This window comes from Staurois parvus, unplaced genomic scaffold (assembly GCF_062004578.1).
Source record: "Staurois parvus isolate SC_StPar_1 unplaced genomic scaffold, SC_StPar_1.0 ptg000006l, whole genome shotgun sequence".
NCBI classification, from domain to species: Eukaryota; Metazoa; Chordata; class Amphibia; order Anura; family Ranidae; genus Staurois; species Staurois parvus.
In genome coordinates, this window is record NW_028317802.1 from 12,351,799 (window position 1) to 12,377,957 (window position 26,159).

Here is a 26,159-nt window from a genome sequence, read left to right on the forward strand (position 1 = left end):
GGCGCTGTTCCTCCCCCCACTGACGCCAACGATGGGGCGCTGTTCCTCCCCCCACTGACGCCAACGATGGGGCGCTGTTCCTCCCCCCACTGACGCCAACGATGGGGCGCTGTTCCTCCCCCCACTGACGCCAACGATGGGGCGCTGTTCCTCCCCCCACTGACGCCAACGATGGGGCGCTGTTCCTCCCCCCACTGACGCCAACGATGGGGCGCTGTTCCTCCCCCCACTGACGCCAACGATGGGGCGCTGTTCCTCCCCCCACTGACGCCAACGATGGGGCGCTGTTCCTCCCCCCACTGACGCCAACGATGGGGCGCTGTTCCTCCCCCCACTGACGCCAACGATGGGGCGCTGTTCCTCCCCCCACTGACGCCAACGATGGGGCGCTGTTCCTCCCCCCACTGACGCCAACGATGGGGCGCTGTTCCTCCCCCCACTGACGCCAACGATGGGGCGCTGTTCCTCCCCCCACTGACGCCAACGATGGGGCGCTGTTCCTCCCCCCACTGACGCCAACGATGGGGCGCTGTTCCTCCCCCCACTGACGCCAACGATGGGGCGCTGTTCCTCCCCCCACTGACGCCAACGATGGGGCGCTGTTCCTCCCCCCACTGACGCCAACGATGGGGCGCTGTTCCTCCCCCCACTGACGCCAACGATGGGGCGCTGTTCCTCCCCCCACTGACGCCAACGATGGGGCGCTGTTCCTCCCCCCACTGACGCCAACGATGGGGCGCTGTTCCTCCCCCCACTGACGCCAACGATGGGGCGCTGTTCCTCCCCCCACTGACGCCAACGATGGGGCGCTGTTCCTCCCCCCACTGACGCCAACGATGGGGCGCTGTTCCTCCCCCCACTGACGCCAACGATGGGGCGCTGTTCCTCCCCCCACTGACGCCAACGATGGGGCGCTGTTCCTCCCCCCACTGACGCCAACGATGGGGCGCTGTTCCTCCCCCCACTGACGCCAACGATGGGGCGCTGTTCCTCCCCCCACTGACGCCAACGATGGGGCGCTGTTCCTCCCCCCACTGACGCCAACGATGGGGCGCTGTTCCTCCCCCCACTGACGCCAACGATGGGGCGCTGTTCCTCCCCCCACTGACGCCAACGATGGGGCGCTGTTCCTCCCCCCACTGACGCCAACGATGGGGCGCTGTTCCTCCCCCCACTGACGCCAACGATGGGGCGCTGTTCCTCCCCCCACTGACGCCAACGATGGGGCGCTGTTCCTCCCCCCACTGACGCCAACGATGGGGCGCTGTTCCTCCCCCCACTGACGCCAACGATGGGGCGCTGTTCCTCCCCCCACTGACGCCAACGATGGGGCGCTGTTCCTCCCCCCACTGACGCCAACGATGGGGCGCTGTTCCTCCCCCCACTGACGCCAACGATGGGGCGCTGTTCCTCCCCCCACTGACGCCAACGATGGGGCGCTGTTCCTCCCCCCACTGACGCCAACGATGGGGCGCTGTTCCTCCCCCCACTGACGCCAACGATGGGGCGCTGTTCCTCCCCCCACTGACGCCAACGATGGGGCGCTGTTCCTCCCCCCACTGACGCCAACGATGGGGCGCTGTTCCTCCCCCCACTGACGCCAACGATGGGGCGCTGTTCCTCCCCCCACTGACGCCAACGATGGGGCGCTGTTCCTCCCCCCACTGACGCCAACGATGGGGCGCTGTTCCTCCCCCCACTGACGCCAACGATGGGGCGCTGTTCCTCCCCCCACTGACGCCAACGATGGGGCGCTGTTCCTCCCCCCACTGACGCCAACGATGGGGCGCTGTTCCTCCCCCCACTGACGCCAACGATGGGGCGCTGTTCCTCCCCCCACTGACGCCAACGATGGGGCGCTGTTCCTCCCCCCACTGACGCCAACGATGGGGCGCTGTTCCTCCCCCCACTGACGCCAACGATGGGGCGCTGTTCCTCCCCCCACTGACGCCAACGATGGGGCGCTGTTCCTCCCCCCACTGACGCCAACGATGGGGCGCTGTTCCTCCCCCCACTGACGCCAACGATGGGGCGCTGTTCCTCCCCCCACTGACGCCAACGATGGGGCGCTGTTCCTCCCCCCACTGACGCCAACGATGGGGCGCTGTTCCTCCCCCCACTGACGCCAACGATGGGGCGCTGTTCCTCCCCCCACTGACGCCAACGATGGGGCGCTGTTCCTCCCCCCACTGACGCCAACGATGGGGCGCTGTTCCTCCCCCCACTGACGCCAACGATGGGGCGCTGTTCCTCCCCCCACTGACGCCAACGATGGGGCGCTGTTCCTCCCCCCACTGACGCCAACGATGGGGCGCTGTTCCTCCCCCCACTGACGCCAACGATGGGGCGCTGTTCCTCCCCCCACTGACGCCAACGATGGGGCGCTGTTCCTCCCCCCACTGACGCCAACGATGGGGCGCTGTTCCTCCCCCCACTGACGCCAACGATGGGGCGCTGTTCCTCCCCCCACTGACGCCAACGATGGGGCGCTGTTCCTCCCCCCACTGACGCCAACGATGGGGCGCTGTTCCTCCCCCCACTGACGCCAACGATGGGGCGCTGTTCCTCCCCCCACTGACGCCAACGATGGGGCGCTGTTCCTCCCCCCACTGACGCCAACGATGGGGCGCTGTTCCTCCCCCCACTGACGCCAACGATGGGGCGCTGTTCCTCCCCCCACTGACGCCAACGATGGGGCGCTGTTCCTCCCCCCACTGACGCCAACGATGGGGCGCTGTTCCTCCCCCCACTGACGCCAACGATGGGGCGCTGTTCCTCCCCCCACTGACGCCAACGATGGGGCGCTGTTCCTCCCCCCACTGACGCCAACGATGGGGCGCTGTTCCTCCCCCCACTGACGCCAACGATGGGGCGCTGTTCCTCCCCCCACTGACGCCAACGATGGGGCGCTGTTCCTCCCCCCACTGACGCCAACGATGGGGCGCTGTTCCTCCCCCCACTGACGCCAACGATGGGGCGCTGTTCCTCCCCCCACTGACGCCAACGATGGGGCGCTGTTCCTCCCCCCACTGACGCCAACGATGGGGCGCTGTTCCTCCCCCCACTGACGCCAACGATGGGGCGCTGTTCCTCCCCCCACTGACGCCAACGATGGGGCGCTGTTCCTCCCCCCACTGACGCCAACGATGGGGCGCTGTTCCTCCCCCCACTGACGCCAACGATGGGGCGCTGTTCCTCCCCCCACTGACGCCAACGATGGGGCGCTGTTCCTCCCCCCACTGACGCCAACGATGGGGCGCTGTTCCTCCCCCCACTGACGCCAACGATGGGGCGCTGTTCCTCCCCCCACTGACGCCAACGATGGGGCGCTGTTCCTCCCCCCACTGACGCCAACGATGGGGCGCTGTTCCTCCCCCCACTGACGCCAACGATGGGGCGCTGTTCCTCCCCCCACTGACGCCAACGATGGGGCGCTGTTCCTCCCCCCACTGACGCCAACGATGGGGCGCTGTTCCTCCCCCCACTGACGCCAACGATGGGGCGCTGTTCCTCCCCCCACTGACGCCAACGATGGGGCGCTGTTCCTCCCCCCACTGACGCCAACGATGGGGCGCTGTTCCTCCCCCCACTGACGCCAACGATGGGGCGCTGTTCCTCCCCCCACTGACGCCAACGATGGGGCGCTGTTCCTCCCCCCACTGACGCCAACGATGGGGCGCTGTTCCTCCCCCCACTGACGCCAACGATGGGGCGCTGTTCCTCCCCCCACTGACGCCAACGATGGGGCGCTGTTCCTCCCCCCACTGACGCCAACGATGGGGCGCTGTTCCTCCCCCCACTGACGCCAACGATGGGGCGCTGTTCCTCCCCCCACTGACGCCAACGATGGGGCGCTGTTCCTCCCCCCACTGACGCCAACGATGGGGCGCTGTTCCTCCCCCCACTGACGCCAACGATGGGGCGCTGTTCCTCCCCCCACTGACGCCAACGATGGGGCGCTGTTCCTCCCCCCACTGACGCCAACGATGGGGCGCTGTTCCTCCCCCCACTGACGCCAACGATGGGGCGCTGTTCCTCCCCCCACTGACGCCAACGATGGGGCGCTGTTCCTCCCCCCACTGACGCCAACGATGGGGCGCTGTTCCTCCCCCCACTGACGCCAACGATGGGGCGCTGTTCCTCCCCCCACTGACGCCAACGATGGGGCGCTGTTCCTCCCCCCACTGACGCCAACGATGGGGCGCTGTTCCTCCCCCCACTGACGCCAACGATGGGGCGCTGTTCCTCCCCCCACTGACGCCAACGATGGGGCGCTGTTCCTCCCCCCACTGACGCCAACGATGGGGCGCTGTTCCTCCCCCCACTGACGCCAACGATGGGGCGCTGTTCCTCCCCCCACTGACGCCAACGATGGGGCGCTGTTCCTCCCCCCACTGACGCCAACGATGGGGCGCTGTTCCTCCCCCCACTGACGCCAACGATGGGGCGCTGTTCCTCCCCCCACTGACGCCAACGATGGGGCGCTGTTCCTCCCCCCACTGACGCCAACGATGGGGCGCTGTTCCTCCCCCCACTGACGCCAACGATGGGGCGCTGTTCCTCCCCCCACTGACGCCAACGATGGGGCGCTGTTCCTCCCCCCACTGACGCCAACGATGGGGCGCTGTTCCTCCCCCCACTGACGCCAACGATGGGGCGCTGTTCCTCCCCCCACTGACGCCAACGATGGGGCGCTGTTCCTCCCCCCACTGACGCCAACGATGGGGCGCTGTTCCTCCCCCCACTGACGCCAACGATGGGGCGCTGTTCCTCCCCCCACTGACGCCAACGATGGGGCGCTGTTCCTCCCCCCACTGACGCCAACGATGGGGCGCTGTTCCTCCCCCCACTGACGCCAACGATGGGGCGCTGTTCCTCCCCCCACTGACGCCAACGATGGGGCGCTGTTCCTCCCCCCACTGACGCCAACGATGGGGCGCTGTTCCTCCCCCCACTGACGCCAACGATGGGGCGCTGTTCCTCCCCCCACTGACGCCAACGATGGGGCGCTGTTCCTCCCCCCACTGACGCCAACGATGGGGCGCTGTTCCTCCCCCCACTGACGCCAACGATGGGGCGCTGTTCCTCCCCCCACTGACGCCAACGATGGGGCGCTGTTCCTCCCCCCACTGACGCCAACGATGGGGCGCTGTTCCTCCCCCCACTGACGCCAACGATGGGGCGCTGTTCCTCCCCCCACTGACGCCAACGATGGGGCGCTGTTCCTCCCCCCACTGACGCCAACGATGGGGCGCTGTTCCTCCCCCCACTGACGCCAACGATGGGGCGCTGTTCCTCCCCCCACTGACGCCAACGATGGGGCGCTGTTCCTCCCCCCACTGACGCCAACGATGGGGCGCTGTTCCTCCCCCCACTGACGCCAACGATGGGGCGCTGTTCCTCCCCCCACTGACGCCAACGATGGGGCGCTGTTCCTCCCCCCACTGACGCCAACGATGGGGCGCTGTTCCTCCCCCCACTGACGCCAACGATGGGGCGCTGTTCCTCCCCCCACTGACGCCAACGATGGGGCGCTGTTCCTCCCCCCACTGACGCCAACGATGGGGCGCTGTTCCTCCCCCCACTGACGCCAACGATGGGGCGCTGTTCCTCCCCCCACTGACGCCAACGATGGGGCGCTGTTCCTCCCCCCACTGACGCCAACGATGGGGCGCTGTTCCTCCCCCCACTGACGCCAACGATGGGGCGCTGTTCCTCCCCCCACTGACGCCAACGATGGGGCGCTGTTCCTCCCCCCACTGACGCCAACGATGGGGCGCTGTTCCTCCCCCCACTGACGCCAACGATGGGGCGCTGTTCCTCCCCCCACTGACGCCAACGATGGGGCGCTGTTCCTCCCCCCACTGACGCCAACGATGGGGCGCTGTTCCTCCCCCCACTGACGCCAACGATGGGGCGCTGTTCCTCCCCCCACTGACGCCAACGATGGGGCGCTGTTCCTCCCCCCACTGACGCCAACGATGGGGCGCTGTTCCTCCCCCCACTGACGCCAACGATGGGGCGCTGTTCCTCCCCCCACTGACGCCAACGATGGGGCGCTGTTCCTCCCCCCACTGACGCCAACGATGGGGCGCTGTTCCTCCCCCCACTGACGCCAACGATGGGGCGCTGTTCCTCCCCCCACTGACGCCAACGATGGGGCGCTGTTCCTCCCCCCACTGACGCCAACGATGGGGCGCTGTTCCTCCCCCCACTGACGCCAACGATGGGGCGCTGTTCCTCCCCCCACTGACGCCAACGATGGGGCGCTGTTCCTCCCCCCACTGACGCCAACGATGGGGCGCTGTTCCTCCCCCCACTGACGCCAACGATGGGGCGCTGTTCCTCCCCCCACTGACGCCAACGATGGGGCGCTGTTCCTCCCCCCACTGACGCCAACGATGGGGCGCTGTTCCTCCCCCCACTGACGCCAACGATGGGGCGCTGTTCCTCCCCCCACTGACGCCAACGATGGGGCGCTGTTCCTCCCCCCACTGACGCCAACGATGGGGCGCTGTTCCTCCCCCCACTGACGCCAACGATGGGGCGCTGTTCCTCCCCCCACTGACGCCAACGATGGGGCGCTGTTCCTCCCCCCACTGACGCCAACGATGGGGCGCTGTTCCTCCCCCCACTGACGCCAACGATGGGGCGCTGTTCCTCCCCCCACTGACGCCAACGATGGGGCGCTGTTCCTCCCCCCACTGACGCCAACGATGGGGCGCTGTTCCTCCCCCCACTGACGCCAACGATGGGGCGCTGTTCCTCCCCCCACTGACGCCAACGATGGGGCGCTGTTCCTCCCCCCCACTGACGCCAACGATGGGGCGCTGTTCCTCCCCCCACTGACGCCAACGATGGGGCGCTGTTCCTCCCCCCACTGACGCCAACGATGGGGCGCTGTTCCTCCCCCCACTGACGCCAACGATGGGGCGCTGTTCCTCCCCCCACTGACGCCAACGATGGGGCGCTGTTCCTCCCCCCACTGACGCCAACGATGGGGCGCTGTTCCTCCCCCCACTGACGCCAACGATGGGGCGCTGTTCCTCCCCCCACTGACGCCCACGATGGGGCGCTGTTCCTCCCCCCACTGACGCCCACGATGGGGCGCTGTTCCTCCCCCCACTGACGCCCACGATGGGGCGCTGTTCCTCCCCCCACTGACGCCCACGATGGGGCGCTGTTCCCCCCCCCCCACTGACGCCCACGATGGGGCGCTGTTCCCCCCCCCCCACTGACGCCCACGATGGGGCGCTCTTCCTCCCACTGACGCCCACGATGGGACGCTATTCCTCCCCCCACTGACGCCCACGATGGGACGCTATTCCTCCCCCCACCACTGACGCCCACGATGGGGCGCTATTCCTCCCACTGACGCCCACGATGGGACGCTATTCCTCCCCCCACTGACGCCCACGATGGGTCGCTATTCCTCCCACTGACGCCCACGATGGGGCGCTATTCCTCCCACTGACGCCCACGATGGGGCGCTGTTCCTCCCCCCACTGACGCCCACGATGGGGCGCTGTTCCTCCCACTGACGCCCACGATGGGGCGCTGTTCCTCCCACTGACGCCCACGATGGGGCGCTATTCCTCCCCCCACCACTGACGCCAACGATGGGACGCTGTTCCTCCCCCCACCACTGACGCCAACGATGGGGCGCTGTTCCTCCCACTGACGCCCACGATGGGGCGCTATTCCTCCCACTGACGCCCACGATGGGGCGCTATTCCTCCCACTGACGCCCACGATGGGGCGCTATTCCTCCCCCCACTGACGCCAACGATGGGACGCTATTCCTCCCCCCACTGACGCCAACGATGGGACGCTATTCCTCCCCCCACTGACGCCAACGATGGGTCGCTATTCCCCCCCCCCCACTGACGCCAACGATGGGGCGCTATTCCTCCCACTGACGCCAACGATGGGGCGCTATTCCTCCCACTGACGCCAACGATGGGGCGCTATTCCTCCCACTGACGCCAACGATGGGGCGCTATTCCTCCCACTGACACCAACGATGGGGCGCTATTCCTCCCACTGACACCAACGATGGGGCGCTATTCCTCCCACTGACACCAACGATGGGGCGCTATTCCTCCCACTGACACCAACGATGGGGCGCTATTCCTCCCACTGACACCAACGATGGGGCGCTATTCCTCCCACTGACACCAACGATGGGGCGCTATTCCTCCCACTGACACCAACGATGGGGCGCTATTCCTCCCACTGACATCAGTGATGGGGCGCTAGTCCTCCCACTGCAAAATTACAGTTATGAAGTAGCAACGAAAATAATTTTATGGTTGGGGGTCACCACAACATGAGGAACTGTATTAAGGGGTCGCGGCATTAGAAAGGTTGAGAACCACTGCTCTATAGTGTGTACCTGCCATTATCCAGAGCACTAAGTGTAATATCTGTCTGCTGCCCTATTCCTCTGCTATGAGCATGAATCAAGAGAAAAATGGTGACAAGGGAGAAACCTCCAGCAGCCATGTGGAGGGGGTTGTGTCGCTTCCCTCCAATAAGCTCTCAGAACATTCTTCATTGAGCTCTGCAGAGTGTAATTTCAGTTCTCTGCTCCTTTTTCCTGAACTCTTAGACAAGCTGTATAAATTCAACACTTTGAATGGATGTAGAGAGGAGAAGACTGCAGATAAAGAGCTACAACTTATATAGGAGGGTTTGTTTCATCTCTCTGTATCACCGGAGGCCAGTCACTTCACTGGGTATATGTGAGAGTTTACAACCACTTTAAATACAAAATGGTGATAAGTACTTAAACGAAGCTAGTGTTTATTCATATTTGTTAATGTATTTATGAAGGTTGTCAGCTTAATACAATCTCACTTGTAATTGCTGCTCTGTTAATACCTTGTGCATGTAGATTTATAATTGATAACTTTTCTAGGTGTATCTGAATCTGACTCTTGAGCTTGATAACCAGAGGTGAAAGTTCACTTGAACACTGACCGTTGCTGCTCATTCAGCTGTGTGACCTAATACAGATAACATGCTATCTCATAGCATAGGTGTGCATAACTGTATCAAACAGCAGTACCCTAAATTTTATAAAGTCCCCTTTACTACAAAGTTTTATCAGTCTTCAAAAAAGTAAAACAAAGCAAAAAAAAAGGAGCAAATTATTTCTTTCTGCATAAGTCTGCATAGTATTAATATGTTAAAGCAGGGCTCGACAAATCCCAGGTTCCAGGTCGCCATGGTGACTAGAAATTGTGTCCTGGCTCCTGGGTTCACACACTGCCTCCCATTGACTTCTATAGGAAATCGCGCCTCATAGACTTCAGTGGGAAATGGTGCCCCCATAGACTTAAGTGGGAAATGGTGCCCCCATAGAATTCAATGGGAAATGGCACCCCCACAAACTTCAATGGGAAATCGTGCCCCCATAAACTTCAATGCGATTTCCCATTGAAGTCTATGGGGGGCGCCATTTCCCAATTTAGTCTATGGGGGCGGCATTTCCCACTGAAGTCTATGAAGGGGGCGCCATTTCCCACTGAAGTCTATGGAGGGGCGCCATTTCCCACTGAAGTCTATGGAGGGGCGCCATTTCCCACTGACGTCTATGGAGGGGGTGCCATTTCCCACTGAAGTCTATGGGGGGGCAGCATTTCCCACTGAAGTCTATGGGGCGCGATTTCCCATTAAAGTCTATGGGGCGCAATTTCCCATTGAAGTCAATGGGAGGCAGTCTGTGAACCCAGATGCCAGGACGCAATTTCTAGTCGCCATGGCGACTAGAAACCTCAATCGACTAGACTTCAATGGGAAATCGCGCCCCATAGACTTCAATGGGAAACCGCCTCCCATAAACTTCAACAGGAGATTGCCTCCCATAGACTTCAACGGAAGAACGCCTCCCATAGACTTCAACAGGAAAAAGCCTCCCATAGATAGACTTCAAGGGGAGAACTGATGGCAATAGCAATCCTAGGTAAACACTTATCTCTGCATGCAACAATACTCTATCACTTGCGAGTCTGGAACGCACCACTACAAACTCACACAGGACCCTTTTCATAATGGCACTCAAAAGTACAATGCTTGTGGATTGTATATGTATGAACCTCCTCAATAGGAACACAAAATATCTAGCCTATCATGCAAATCTGTGAGTTTCAAAACTAATACAAAATTGCATATGTGTGAACCAGGGTGGCTCCATTCACACCTGGGCGTTTTGGGATCTAAGCAGAATTGCTGTGATCGCATAATGCCAGTTCAGGTGGCATTATTTTCAATAGTGCCTAAAATGTGGCGTGGTTTTTCCACGATTGACATGTGGAAAATCGCATTGCATGAAGTCTGGGGCGTTGACAACCCATGCTATGCTAAAAGAAAACTGTCTGTTAACTTTTTTAGCTGACTCCTAGGTGTAAAGCAAATTTGTCAAGCCCTCTGTTAAAGTGACTTTGGGACAAAAGAGAATTGCTAGTGGGTATAAAGTGCAGGCACCTAAAGGTGCAACATATATTCAGCACATCTCATTCACTTCAACTACAGCTGAGTTCTTTCCTTCTGAACCGGCAAAGCACTAGCACTTGCTTGTAGAGACAGAGCTTTCCTGCCGCATCTATTTCACACGCTCCTATTGGCCAGGTGAGCAGCCCATCATAGTATTGGGTTAGCAGGGATGTGGTGAAAGGGAGTGGGAAAGTTCCAATGCTACCTAGAGGTTAAAGCTTTACCTCTTCACAATAGACCACAATCAGCCTTATCAGAAGTGAGAGATTGCTCAGATGTGTGCAGGTACCTCTAGGTGCTTACACTTGCAAACAGCTCTGTTTGTTCGAAAAGTGAAAATATCACTTTAAGACTGAGTAATCAATTTTTACATGGGTGAAGCCAAGACTGGTTATTTTTACCTGTTTTCTACCGATTTACCTTTTATAAAAGGCAGATTGGGGCACTCTTATTTCGCCAGTGCTGTTTATAAATGTCAGTGGAGAACACACCCTCCAGTTGTTGTTGCACCCGCTAATAGCCGCATTCCAAGTCATCATTAGATGACTTGGTACACAGATACAGTATACGGAGCTGATCTTAGCGACTCGATACCTTTGTTATCACTGTGATAGTCAATCACAGAGATCACATGTTACTGTTTACATTATTGATCCCTTCCCTTCCTTTTACAACAGAGGAAGGAGAGGAATCTTAGTACAGTGCCTTGAAAAAGTATTTATACCCCTTTTTCACATTTTGTTATGTTACAAACAAAATCGTAAATTTATTTTATTGGAATTTTATGTTATAGGCCAACACAAAGTGGCACATAATTATGAAGTGGAAGGAAAATGATAAATGGTTTTAAAAAATTATTTACAAATAAATATCTGAAAAGTGTGGCATGCATTTGCATTCAGCCCTCTTTACTCTGATACCCCTAACTAAAATATAGTGGAACCAATTGCCTTCACAATTCACCTAATTAGTAAATAGAGTCCACCTGTGTGTAATTTTTTTCTCAGTATAAATACAGCTGTTCTGTGAAGCCCTCAGAGATTTATTAGAGAACATTCGTGAACAAACCGCATCATGAAGGTCAGGGAACACACCAGACAGGTCAGGGATAAAAATGTGATAGAAGTTTAAAGCAGGGTTAGGTTATAAAAAAAATCCCAAGCTTTGAACATCTCACGGAGCACTGTTCAATCCATCACCCAAAATTGGAAAGAGTATGGCACAACTGCATGCCTAGCAAAACATGGCCATCCACCTAAACTGACAGGCTGGGCAAGGAGAGCATTAATCAGAGAGGCAGCTAAGAGGCCTATGGTAACTCTGAAGGAGCTGCAGAGATCCACAGCTCAGGTGGGAGAATCTGTCCTCAGGACAACTATTAGCCGTGCACTCCACAAATCTGGCCTTTATGGAAGAGTGGAAAGAAGAGAGCCATTTTTTGAAAGAAAGCCATAAGATGTCCTGTTTGCAGTTTGCAAAAAGCCATGTGGAAATATGGCTATTATTATAATATCCCACAGCAAACATGTGGAAGAAGGTGCTCTGGTCAGATGAGACCAAAATTGAACTTTTTGGCCTAAAAGCAAAACGCTATGTGTGGTGGAAAACTAACACTGCACATCACCCTGAACACTCCATCCCCACTATCAAACGTGGTGGCAGCATCATTTTGTGGAAATGATTTTCTTCAGCAGGGACAGGGAAGCTGGTCAGAGTTGATGGGAATATGGATGGAGCCAAATACAGCAATCTTAGAAGAAAACCTGTTACTCTACAAAAGACTTGAGACGGGTAGAGGTTCACCTTCCAGCACGACAACGATCCTAAACATACAGCCAGAGCTACAATGGAATGATTTAGATCAAAGCATATTCATGTGTTAGAATGGCCCAGTCAAAGTCCAGACCTAAATCCAATTGAGAATATGTGGCAAGACTTGAAAATTGCTGTTCAGACACTCTCCATCCAATCTGACAGAGCTTGAGCTATTTTGCAAAAAAAATGGGCAAAAATGTCACTCTCTAGATGTGCAAAGCTGGTAGAGACATCCCCAAAAAGACTTGCAGCTGTAATTGCAGCAAAAGGTGGTTCTACAAAGTATTGACTCAGGAGGCTGAATACAAATGCACGCCACACTTTTCACATATTTATTTGTAAAAAAGTTGAAAACCATGTATCCTTTTCCTTCCACTTCCAAATTATGTTTCCACTTTTATCACATAAAATCCCAATAAATTACATTTACGTTTTTGGTTGTAACATGACAAAATGTGGAAAAGTTCAAGGGGTTTGAATATTTATTCAAGGCACTGTAAGTTATGAATGGGGAATTAATGAATGAATCTGCAGCTACTGATCCAGTAATTCATTTTCCCAGACTGTGAGATTGTTTTTAACCCTTTCGCCCCCTCCTTTCTTACACATCTGATCTGTCTCTATATGTGATCTGTAAATTAACCCTTTACTTCTCTCTATGTATGACCTGTATCTGTATGTAGCTAGTGCACCATTACCAAGCGCTGTGTTTTACCCCCATTAATACCAGCATGTTTCTTCATTTCAAAAAATTGTGTAAAAAAATGAAATTACCTTGGGGTGTTTACTTTCCAAAAAGGGGTAATTTCAGGGTTTTTGTGCTGTCTTTGCATTTTTATTTTAACAGAACATAGAGATACAGTTTTTTAAGCATTTTTTCTTTTTCCTTATTTTTGTAAAATTAAAAAAAAAACACACTGGTTACTAAATACCACCAAAAGAAAGCTCAGTCTGTCTAAAAAAAAATGGTCTAAAATGAATGTGGATACAGTTGCTTGGCTGAGTAATTGTCAGTCAAAGTATCACAGCCATGGAAACTGAAAAATGGCCTGATAATAAAAGGGTATTACAGGATGGTACTCAAGTCATTTAAAATTCATCTCGCCAATTTGCTTGTTAAACCACCAATCTGCTTTTGTAAAGGGAATTATAAATATAACATTTGGTATAACCATACTGGAGAATGATACTAACCTCTCTTATGAATATGTTTTTCCCAAGAAGAAGCAATCTACATATTGACTTTCAAAATCCAGCACATCCCTGAAACAGAGAATCGTTCAATTTAAATGATTACAGGGACCTTTCCGATAACAAGAACGTGATCAGGAAATCCATCATAATACAGCATAACTATTACTCAGTACAAAGTGGGCATGCCACAAATTATTGTCATTCCTGCCAGGTATAGATTAAGTTGTGCAGGGCAGATATTAATCTCCTGGCCGGCCGAGCTGAAGTGTGTAATGATTGAGAACGCTTGTAATGATGCAAGAGATGCATAATATTCAATCAGCTGCATTGTGATAAAGTACTCATTGATCTGTGTTACAAAGTCCCTTTCATATTTTTTTCCTATTCCTAGCCGCGTATTCATCAATCTGTAGATATAATCTCCCATGAGATAACACCCAGTGCTCTGTTTTTGTGCGAGCTGATACATCAGTGTCACAAACAGCTTTGCTGGTCGCTGAACCAACCCCACAGAATAACACAGTGGAAAGTGATATTATCTCACGAGATATAGGAACCTGGTGTTTGATGAATAGCACCCCCCGCCACACTATGCCAGGATTAAGGATTCTGGGGGAATATGCATTGTAGGACATGCTATTTTGGTGCCTGTCACGTGTGCAGCTGTGTTTATTCCTAAAGAAAACCTGTCATGAGAAAATGGGATGGCCACCATTGCTGACCTTCCTTTCTGAAAATGCTACATCCCTGCCTGTCATAGTGATCTTCTTGCTTCGATACTTAGGGGCTGACCTGTAAACCAATGCTTATAAAAAATATATATGTATCACACAGTTATAAATCAGGGAGATGTGCCTAAAAATGTCCTTACTGCTGCATTTGTTTAAATACTAATTTTGGAAGAGCATGCATTAAAATAAGCCAAGAGGAGAACCCAGTCATTTGACCTGTCAAAGTCACATGACCAGCCCTTCCCCAGCCATAGAGCTCACTCTGCATCTTAAGTAAAGGGAACTCTGTGGGGTATTGTCAATTCAGCCTTGTTTATTAAAACTTCTGAATGGCAATCACCCATAGCAACCATTTCTAACCTTTCCTAATCTGGGTTCTGCTTTTTTGGGGTTCCTTGACCTGTTGTGAATTGGTCTCTGGCTTAATTGTGGCTTCAAATTTCTGGCATTGACTTTATTTAGCAGAGTCAGGGGGCGTTTTACCCACTGGCCACCAATCTAAGGGGGGCCTTCTTGCACTGATCACCAATGTAAGGAGCTTCTTATACCACTGACCAGCAGTCTAAGTGATAATTTTTTTGCACTGTAAGGAGGCTCTTTTCTGCTCTCCACCAATGTGAGGGGGACCTTTCACACTGACCATCAACCTAGGGACTCACCTTTGACACTGACCACCAATGGAGGGAGGCTATTCTCTACTGTCCAACAATGTAGGAAGGCCCTTTTGTACTGCCCACCAATACTAGGAGGACCATCTTGTAGTAAACACCAATGTAGGAAGGACCTTCCCTCACTGACCACCAATTTAGGGAGGTGCTTTTTTGCACTGACCACCAATCTTAGGGGGACCTTTCACACCAGCCACCAATGTAAGGAGCACCTTCTCCCACTGACCACCAATCTAAGTGGTGAACTTTTGTACTATAAGGAGGCCCTTCTCTACTGTCCACCAATGTAAGGGGGACCGTTCATACTGATCAACAATGTAAGGAGCACTGACCACCAACCTAGGGAATCACCTTTGACACTGACCACCAATGCAGGGAGACTATTCTCTACTGTCCAACAATGTAGTAAGGCCCTTTTTTACTGTCCACCAATGTAAGGAGGACCTTCTCCCACTGACCACCAATGTAAGGAGGCCCTTCTCTACTCTCCACTCATGTAAGGGGGGCTTTCTCCCACTGACCACCAAGCTAAGGGGCACATTTTCCACTGGCCTCCAATGTAAGAAGGCCCTTCTCCACTGTCTAGCAATTTAAAAAGGCTACATTTTTCACTGTCTGATTTTGCTTATTGGTCATCATTAATGGATTTGTGATTATTTCTGAAAACAATTTTGTCATATAGAGCAGGGGGGTTATAAAAAAATATCCACCCTTGGTGTCCGAAATGGCAAGAGCTCAATTTACAAAGCTAACATGCCATGATAAGAATCCTGATTTTTGAAAAAAGTGACTTTATTTTAGCTGAATCTAAAGAGATTTGAAAAATTACATATCTTTATCCTTGTGCTAAAGCTTTGTGAATTGAGCCTTAATTGACCATTAAGTGTGGTTTTTTTTTTCTTCTATTTATTATTTTATCTACAACTTATTAATGACCTTTATGTTCCACAAGCTGTAGATTTTATTATTTCTAAGGGCTCTTCAAAGTTATTCCTAGGGTTCTTCAGTGGTTAAAAGGGTGAATTTAGATGCCTGTATTCAACATCTAATCCATACGAAAAGAATGGGAGAGAGAACTCTGCTGCTTTTGAGCAAGTTTTCAGAAAAAGTGATACATGAAGACTACAGTTTCACAGTTAATATCAATGTAAATTTCAAGGAGAAAATATAAAAATTTCAGGAACCTTGTTAAAAAAAATGATTATTACGTCACTGCTATGGTACCTTCGTGGTACAGTACGTACCACTTGGCTGAATCTATCCTATCTCCAAAATCAGGGGAGCTTGGCTGTGCACCCTCTTATAAAATGTAGGTGGACAAGGTAAATGAAGGAAAAATGCAATAGATGCTTGATTCAGTTGGTTATTGCAACTGAATGTAGACTACTATATATGTTGAACTTGTACCTAATGCTAAAATAATGCAAGCCGTGCTATTTCTATTAATTATAGTCACACTAGTACTAGTTTATGTTTAAATGTTACTTGTACCTGATAGTAAGACATTATTCAGTGTTAAAGCTACAACATGGCACGCTGTTCATGAGCAAGTGCACTGTCAGGGCCAAGGCTGCTAGATTTCTTTTTATATTTTAAAAGCTACTACAGTGCCATCTACTGGTCAAATATAGCTTTTTCTTTTCTTTTACTGTTTTGAAAATCAGAATTGTTTTGTGAGTGTTTTGCTGCAAATGCTATAATCCATGCTTTTAACATGGTTACATTATCCATTTTTGAATGTATTTTACTTTTTCCTGGTGGTTTTCCCTCAGTCTACTTCAACTGAAATCAATACAGTTGAAACACAAAAATCAGGGAAAGTATATAAGTAAGCTTTTCATTTATGCCATTTCGCTGTCCAGCAAGATTGCCGCAGTCTTTATGAAGTCAGGCCCCAGTGACCAAGTAAAATAAAATCATAAAGGGGCACAGAAGAGACTTTTCTTTCTTGTAAGGTTAATAGAAGGCTTCTTGTATGAATGCCCTTAGATCGCACAATACATTAACATTTACATGTTGAAAATGGAGTACAGGTTCATTTAATTGTTCAGTTTAAAAGGGAAGTTTTATTTTATTTTTTAATTCAGCAATGGGGACAGTACATCCATGAATGATGAGTACATTGTGTGCTGGTGACTAGTTTGTTCATCCTCTGCCCACAGATACCCCCGCAGCACTGATCTTCTGGTGCTGCATGGGCTAATACAAATGGCTCCTTATATCACAGGCACTCGTTGAAAGTGCAAAATATGCTCACCCTTTACGCCCCGCTCCTCTATTCATAGAAGCTGTACAATGAGGGCCCTCCTAACCCTCTTGTATTGAACTGTATTGTTGCTGTATTGTCTCCCGTTATATTGTAAAGCGCTAAGCAAACTGTTGGCACTATATAAATCCTGTATAATAATAATACTTACCCCTCCTGCTATCTGTGCCACCAGACCCTGTCCCATTGAAGATAAATCTTCCTCTAAAGTCTGCTGAGAAATACACATCAGGACGTTTAGAGGAATATTTTAAGCTCAGAGTTCCCACAAAGAAGTGCTCTATGAATGGAGGACAGGCAGAAGAATGAAATGTTCACCTCCTCCATTCATAGAGCGATTTTCATTGTGGAAACTGAGACTACAGCTTCTATGAATGGAGGAGGGGAGTGGAAAAGGCAGGCATAGTTGGCACTTTTGATGAGTGTCTGTGACTGGTTAAATTGCTTGTATTAACCCCCCACAGAATTGGAAGATAGGGGTATCTGGGGGGGCAAATGATGGAAGATTTAAAGGAACAGAGCCACCACCAGCACATAGGACACTCTTCATTCATGTAAGTACCAGCCCTGGTACCAATTCAAAAAAGTCACAAAACTTCAGCTTTAAGGCTCCATGCACACTGCCTTAAAAAGTGTTGCTTTTACAGGAGTTTTGTGTTTTGCTTGTAGAAGCAGCTCAATGTTATCCTATGTGTCCATACACATTAGGATGTTTAGAGGCATATTTTAAGCTCAGCGAGGCAGGATAAAAAAACCCTTCTGGTTTGTGTTTTTTTGCAGAAAAAAAAATGCTAAAAACTCCTAAATGTGCCTAAACATTGTACAAAATGACTCTGCCAAGGGAACTGACTTTTTTTTTTTTTTTTTTTAAGCCCAGTGTGCATGGAGCCTAAGTGTTAATTAATGGGTTAGGTTTCGTTTTAGGGTTTGGATAAGCAATGAGTTAAAAACGAAGGAGTGGTTGAAGGGTGAGGCAAGAGTAGTTTCTACCCTAACCTGGAGTTTAGGTCTAAGGACAACACTAAGGTGCCGTATCCACGGGTTTTCCTTCAGACTTTCTGGGCGGAGTGGTAAACATGTAATTGTGGAGAAAAATATAAATAAAAGTACCAGGGTCTGCCTGGCAGTACTAGGGTCATTGGTTCGAATCCCAACCACGGCACCACCTGCCTGGAGTTTGCATGTTCTCCCTGTGCCTGCGTGGGTTTCCTCTGGGTACTCCTGTTTCCTCCTACACTCCTGTTTCCTCCTACACTCCAAAGACATGCTGGTAGGTTATCTGGATCCTGTCTAAATTGACCCTAGTATGTGTATGTATGAATGTAAGTTAGGGGCCTTATATTGTAAGCCCTTTGAGGGTTAGGGACTGATATGAATGTGCAATATATGTAAAGCGCTGCGTAAATAGCCAGCGCTATATAAGTACCTGTAATAAATCAATAAATAATAAGTATGTAGTATAAAAAAAGGAAATACTACACATGTATTAACCAGATACAATTATTAGAATACATATTCTAATTTTATTGTGTTGGTTTTCCTTTGTATTTAGCATTGGTTGATTAAAAATGTTTGTTTTAATAAATTGTTTATTTAAAATACTTCCCTAGATGAATATTCCCACTGAGACAAACATATTAATTTTGTAAATGAAAGCTTGTCAGTACGGTGCTCATAAATCACAGACCTACTCTTCCCATAATATTTGATATAAGTAAAAGCCTCTCGGAGGAGTTGGTGTGCTCCAGTGTTGCTGGGTAAACAGTGCCTTATTTGAAACTATTTCGAGTTTGTATTTGGTAGTCTGGTATGGTCTGCACACAGATTCTTAAAAGCCTTAATTCCATTAGTGAGGATTTGTTTGGCTTTACAGTGAGGTAGGAGTTTCTCTAAAATGCTCTGAAGCTTGTTACTTGAAGGTCAAGTTAGCGGATGATGTCTGTTCTTATTTTAAACACTAGTATAATATTGTATTCATAAGAGAGGAGAAGTCTATATTTTATGATCCTTTTTGAGCTAATTAAATGAAGTCCTTGAGTTTATGTGGAGCGGCTAAATGTTTTAGCACACAGACAACCTTTTATCACAGATTTCTAAGGATGATGCACACAAGGCTTTTCTGAAACTGCTGGCTTATACTTTGGAATTCACCAGCAAGTCTCATGGAACCCTATGTGGCAGAGAGCAGATTATTTAGGGTCCATGCACACTGGCTTAACCACTTGCCTGCCAGGCACTTCTACCCCCTTCCTGCCCAGGCCAATTTTCAGCTTTCAGCACTGTCACACTTTGAATGACAATTGCGTGGTCATGCAACATTTTTGCCCATATGAAATTTTTATACTTTTTTTCACATAAATAGAGCTTTCTTTTGGTGGTATTTATTCGCCACTTGGTGTTTTATTTTTTGTGCTATAAACAAAAAAAGAGCAAACAATTTGAGAAAAAAAACGTTTCTTTGTTTCCATTATAAAATGTTGCAGACAGGTAATTTTTCTCCTTCACTGATGTGCGTTGATGAGGCTGCACTTATAGGCAGCACTGATGGGCACTGATGAGGTGGCATGGATAGGTAGCACTGATAGGCACTGATAGGCGGCATTGATAGGCAGCACTGATGAGTGTCACTGATAGGCGGCACTGATGAGCAACACTGATCGGTGGCACTGCTGGGTAACACTTATGGGCAGCACTGCTGGGCACAGGTGGGTGGCACAGCTGGGCACAGGTGGGTGGCACAGCTGGGCACAGGTGGGTGGCACAGCTGGGCACAGATGGGTGGCACTGCTGGGCACAGGTGGATGGCACTGCACAGCACTGATGAGTACAGGTGAGCGGCACTGATGAGCACAGGTGAGCGGCACTGATGGGCAGTACTGCTGGGCACTGATGATCAGTGCCAATCCCTTCGCTGACAATTGCCAGTTCTCGGCAGTACTTTCCTCATGCTATGACAGCGTGAGGAAAGTGCAACCGATAACCGGCAACTTTATTTACCCAGAGATCTGCTGTGTTATTGGACACAGCTGATCATGTGGTAAAAGGCCGCCGTGATTGGCCGTTTGCCTTATGACGTGATCAGCTGTGTCCGTAGGACACAGTGATCGCTGGCGGCACCGAGGGCACTCAGGGGGCATGCTCTGAAATGACGTCCATGGACGTTGTCCCAGAACCATACAACTGCGCTGTAGCCGTCCTTCGGCTATAGTGCGGTTGGGAACTGGTTCAAGAACGTTGCTTTTACAGGAGTTTTGTGTTTTGTCTGTAGAAGCAGCTCAATGTGTGCGTCCGTGCACATTAGGATGTTAAGAGCAGTGTTTCTCAACCTTTTTTCCAGTCTGCGCGCCCCTGAAATGTAATTTCAGTCACAAAGCACCCCTGCTGAAGGCTTGATTCACATTACTGTGTGTTGCGGAATGCACGCAAAATTGTGCTCATTCCTGACATGCAGACAAATGCTCTGCTCTTTAGGAGTACCATTAATTCCTAATGGTACCCCATACATTGACAAACGCAGGGTGTTTTGGTGTGGTGCAATTTAAAAAAAAAAGAGTCAGGGATGACTTTCTCTGCAATTCTTCAGGTAGTTTGTGCAGCCCATTGAAATGAATGGGCTGCCCTACACGCAGCCACACAGATGTGAACCAGGGGCTTGTTCAACTGTGAGGTTAGAGGGCTGTAAAACCACACAGTTGAGCTACGTTGTCATGCTACAACAATAAGTGCCTGCACAAGGTCCTTCATGGCAGAATCATCCGGTTTTATTTTATACAGTATAAGCTGAAGATTAAAATAAGAATTGAAACTGACAAGGATGGTGTGAACCTCCTGTGCTACTGAATAACCAAAAAATTAAAAATGATATGAACTAACAGGGATGGTGTGAACCTCTCACACTACTATACAGCAAAAATTGTATTAAATAAACTAAAGAGAGAAGCCGCCAACATTACATCATATACCCATGATCGAAGAAATAAAAAGTCAAAAAATGTGGCGCTACTCATAAAGCTTAAAGTAAAAAAATGCTACTCAAAAAACCTCTAAACATATATAACACATACAATACACCTCGTGAGATGAATATAAATATAATAATCAAGTGGTCATAGTGATCAAAAAATATATATTAAAGCTAATACCATAATAAAACATAGTGTATAAACGCAGTGTATTAGCAATCTTGTGAAAAATTCTTACACATGAAAACAGTTTAAAAGTAAATAATTGCAATAATAAAACTGTGATCAAACGTGCAAATATAGTGCAAAAAATGTCACACTAAGGCGCAAACAAAAATAAAAAAAATGTGTAGAAAAATGTCCCATGGGTGGGTGACACCACAACTGCAATTGCAAGCACACGTGATCATAAAGTGACTCCAGGTGCAGAAACTCCAACACACGGCTAGATTAGCCTCTCACCTCCAGGCTTCGACCCGTGAAGGTCAAAGCGTATAGTGGGATCAAACCCTCAGATCCTCTCAGCATCTACTGGTATCCACTGATCCACTTTCCCCATCCATAGATCTCCTTCTCTAGGGGTCGATAATCAAGCAGTGGCTCCTCTTATGGGGTATGGGTATGTGCCAGTAAAAACATAAACACAATCTCCCATAGTGTAGCAGGTAAATTTAATGAAGATCAAACGATATACATATGAAGACAACTCACATCAGTCCTCAAAGATGACAGCTTTACAACCCTATGCTTTTGGGTGTACTCTGCATGGGTGTACAGGAATCAAAAAAGGTGCATCAAGATGGCCACCACGCCGGAAGTGCTTCACCACATCAGGCCGACGCGTTGCGTCACAATGTCATGTGACTTCCTCAGGGCTTGAATTGAAGAATTGAAACTGATCTTTGATGTTCTATTAACATGTAAAAGTGTATAAGATATTTTAGTTATTGTGTTTACAACTTTCTAGTTAATGATGAGGTGTCAGCATGATTGGGGTTACATATTCTTTAGCTAAGAGGGTTCAGCTTTGCCTTCTGGCACATTACTGACTTGGGTGTGCAGCCTAGATGGTTACTCTTTTTTTCTTTGTGCTTGTAACATGAGACTGTCAGAGATGCAGATCAGAGAGACTGAGAGAGATTTTGTCAGTGCAGCTCTTCATTTTCCACCGTATCTGGATTTTATGTTAAACCAGTGATTTTCTTCAACGTCTTGTATTACTATAACAATTTAAGCTAGAAATAAAGGTGAATAAAGAACAAAAGGTCTGGAAAGTGTAAAAGTGGCCTATTTAATATTAAATGTTTAAGGACTTACAAAGACGTGTGCAGAAACTATTGAAAAAAGTCATACTTTGATAACGGATCTGCAAACGTGCAGGAATATCATTTAAACCTGGCCTTGGGGTGGCATTTAAGGTCTGAGGCAGATTTAGGAAAAGAGAGACAACGTTTCATAGTTCTGCGGTTAGGAATTAGCATGTGTCTTCTAACAGCAGCCATCACCATCTATTTTCAACATCCTTATGTCACAGACGCCGTTTAGATGGCATTTTTCATTAACGCACGCAGTTTTCTCTGGTGGCAATATAGCAACTCCCGTAATTCAGACAGTTTAGAAATAAAACAAAAACCAACAAATCACTTGTCTGTTCCAGGTTCCTTGGGACAAGGTCAGGAGTGAAATGATTGAAGAGAAGGAGATGAGACCTGAGATCGTGGACCGGCTGGGTGAATACATCAAACTAAACGGTATGAGGCATGGTGGAGCAATCAAAAAAATTATTTCCATGTTTTAATAGGCATTGCCTTAATCTGTGCAACAAAACCTTTGCAATTTTAGTGTTCCTTTTACTTTTTGACTGCTTCATTCTGAACATCTAGACCACATTTCAAATAACAATACAAGTCCAAATTTAAAGTAGATACATTTAAACTCAATGAGATTTTGTTTGCAAAATGTTCTTCTGTTTGGTTCATTGGAGGACACAGCTCCATTTTAGTTAATCAATGTTTGCTCCTGGCTCAGGGTGGGGGGACTACTTATTGCTTTCACAGACTGTTGGCTAACAAATGTGTAGGACAAATGAGTGGGTAGCCTCAGGTTACAAAATCAAATTTCATACATCTACTCGGTGGATGGTAAAAGTCATCCCCACATCTTCAGCTGGACCAGTCTGTGATTATCTAAAACGGAGCTGTGTCCTCAAACGATCACAGAGAAAAGGAATTTTTGGTGAGAGCCTTTATGCATGTTATTCTGTGTTGGCAATGCTCAGGCTGCTCTCCTGATGGTGACAATGCAAGAGCAAATTTGGGAGACAGGGCCTGGGTATTGAAATCCTATATCAGGAAGTTCCTGCACAAGTACCTCCATGGTAGGATCACCCACCAGATATTGCTAACATTAAAGTGTTACTAAACCCAGGACCCTGCATCCACTAAATCTGGTCTCCCACAGTACACACAACATGGAAATGCAATTATTTTAGTAAATATAAACTGCTAAATACCTTTTCTAATCAGCAGTTAGAGCAGCCTTGTGTCTTCTATCAGTATTCAGCCAAGCACTAGCTTAAGCTTGTAGGAGGAGTTTTCTTTCTGCTTTAGGAGGATGCAAAACTCCTTCCCTCTGTCTGACCAGTGCTGATATGCCCTGTGCTGATTACATGCACTCTCCCCAGACAAAAAAAACCTCTAGCAATACACACCAAACTGAGCATGTGTAAAATGTCTACGGTTCAGTGTGTCTTATCAGGAGGTAAGACGTGGTCCCTTGAATAATAGAGAAGACAGGATCAAACGGCCTTTTTACACAATGCAGAGGAGGTTCCACAGTGAGTATAAGAAGCATGCTTTACTGCATATACAGACTGATTTTACTGTTGTGGGTTTAGTAACACTTTAACACGTATATGAAAGTTTAATGATTGAATTTACATTTATGTGTTCTGAGCATTGCATCCTGGCAGGCTGCTGAATTATATGTACAGTGTACACTTTTACCTTCCTTTCCCTTGTGTCTGTGACAAGAAATTGTTGGAGTTTCTGATTAGAAACTACATGGAAAATTCTACTGTCACCCTGATGACAAATTTCAGCTGGTATGCTGGTTTTATAGATGTTTAAATAAAGAAAAGATTGTGCATAACAGTGTTTTTAAGAAATTTTTAATAAAAAGAAACAAATATATATATATTTTTTGTGATATGGACTATATCTAGGTTTTTACATTTTGACTAGGGTTCTTACTTAAAGGTGCCTATGATAAATGAAGAGAAGCAAGACCAGGGGGCATTTTGTGTATCTTCAGCAGTTATTCTTGCATACACTGCAACACAAAATAATTGTGCTTTGCCCTGGCAAAAGATTTCATCTGGCTGAAGCTAATTAAAGTGTAGTTATGCCCGTGGAAATCTATCAGGAAAATGTAGAATTCCAGCGCAATGAAGTACAAACATAAATTACAGATCCAATAACAAAATGCTACGGGCTAGGCTAGGGAAATGTATTACAGGAAGGGAAGGAGCATACAAAATACCGTAAATATTAATTGCTGTTCAGTTGGGTCTGCTAAACAAAACACAATGAATTGATGCTCAGCTGCATTCCCCATTTACTTATTAAAAACCAGGTGTCACAAATCGCAACATATTAAAGCGGAACTTCACCCTCTCAATCAACATGGACTATTTTAAATCATTATCCTGCTAGCATTGGTAAATGGAGAGGAAAGTATATAATATTTACCGTACTTGTTATAAACTTTTTTTTTTTTTTGCATTTCTTCAGTTACTTCCTGGTTTCCATGCCTAGGCACAGGAGGTCATACATCCCAGCAGTCTTCAGGAGGGGAGGGAGGGTTCTCAGCTCAGCCAATACCTGAGCTAAGGGCAGATAGATTCCAGGAAGTAAGTTCTACATGATGCATTTGCCATTACTCAAGATGGCCACTGCCAGAAATGCCAGGGGGTGTTTTTCAAGATGATTTCTCAGAAAAATAAAGCATGGAGACATGAATGGATAGGTGAGTTTGCTTTGAATATTAACAAAGAATTAAATAGAATTTTTGGTTTTTGGTGCTCAGATGCAGTGCAGTTCCACTTTAAGTGAAACTCTGGTTGGTATACTGTACAGTTTTAACCATTCTATCTAAAAGCTACAGCAGTGAAAGTCGTAGTCTATAAACATTGCATCAAATAAAACTAGAAAATCTACAATTTCTGGGGAAATTGTGTAAAGTGTTCTTGCAACCAACCCTTACCAAGTGATTGATGAAATGTAAGCAGTGCACATGGCAAGCCTGATAGTGAGAAATGCATTTCAGCTTGTATTTTGCAGCTCACAGTCCAGCCTGTGTGACTCATCTGCCTCGAGTCACCTTTGGTTGCTATAGCAACTCACTCAGTCACAGGAATGTGAGAAGGTCTGTTCTAAACACACTGCTCCAACTTGCCAACTTCACTGGCGATTGCCATCTTCAAACACTTGTAGTTTTAAAAGTATAAATGCTACTGTGAAGAGCTTGATATTGTGATAATCACAAGAAGCAGAGCTAAATTTTGATGTATAGTATGTCTCTGCAATATTAAAAATGAAGGCACAGTCGCAGTTTAAAAATGTCCCTTAACATTTCAGGTGGCTGTGAGTGAAGTTTCAATGAATATCAATGGGAGGGGTGAGTTGCAAACAAATGGTCATATTCTGAAAACTATCAGGAGTATGGCTTAGCTGTGGACATTTTTAGTGACAGCAGGGTTAGCTGAACGTTTTGATATAAGATATGTGTAGGTGGGCTTGAAAATGAATGAGTGATGGCAGTTTACAAATCATGTTCTGATTTTTCCTTCCACACTGTAGCTTTGCTGTGCTGCCACTCTAGTTGCACCATTCATTCCTATGGGAAAATTTCACCACAAAAACCGCGATATTTCGTGAACGATTCGGCGAAACGGGAACAATCTGCACGATCGGGAACAATCCGCACGTTTTGATATCTTACTTGTCTTTGTAGTGTAAAAACTGTG

At 49.1% G+C, this 26,159-nt stretch overlaps 1 protein-coding gene across 1 annotated transcript in view; it reads left to right on the forward strand.

Annotated features, from left to right (window-relative positions):
• The window catches only part of LOC149474343 (histidine--tRNA ligase, cytoplasmic-like), a 155,108-nt gene that overhangs the window by 90,283 nt on the left and 38,666 nt on the right, over positions 1-26,159 (forward strand). The window contains exon 9 of the mRNA XM_089661077.1: positions 22,791-22,884. Within this exon, the coding sequence (XP_089517203.1) occupies positions 22,791-22,884 (94 nt within the window). The remainder of the gene's footprint in view (positions 1-22,790; positions 22,885-26,159) is intronic.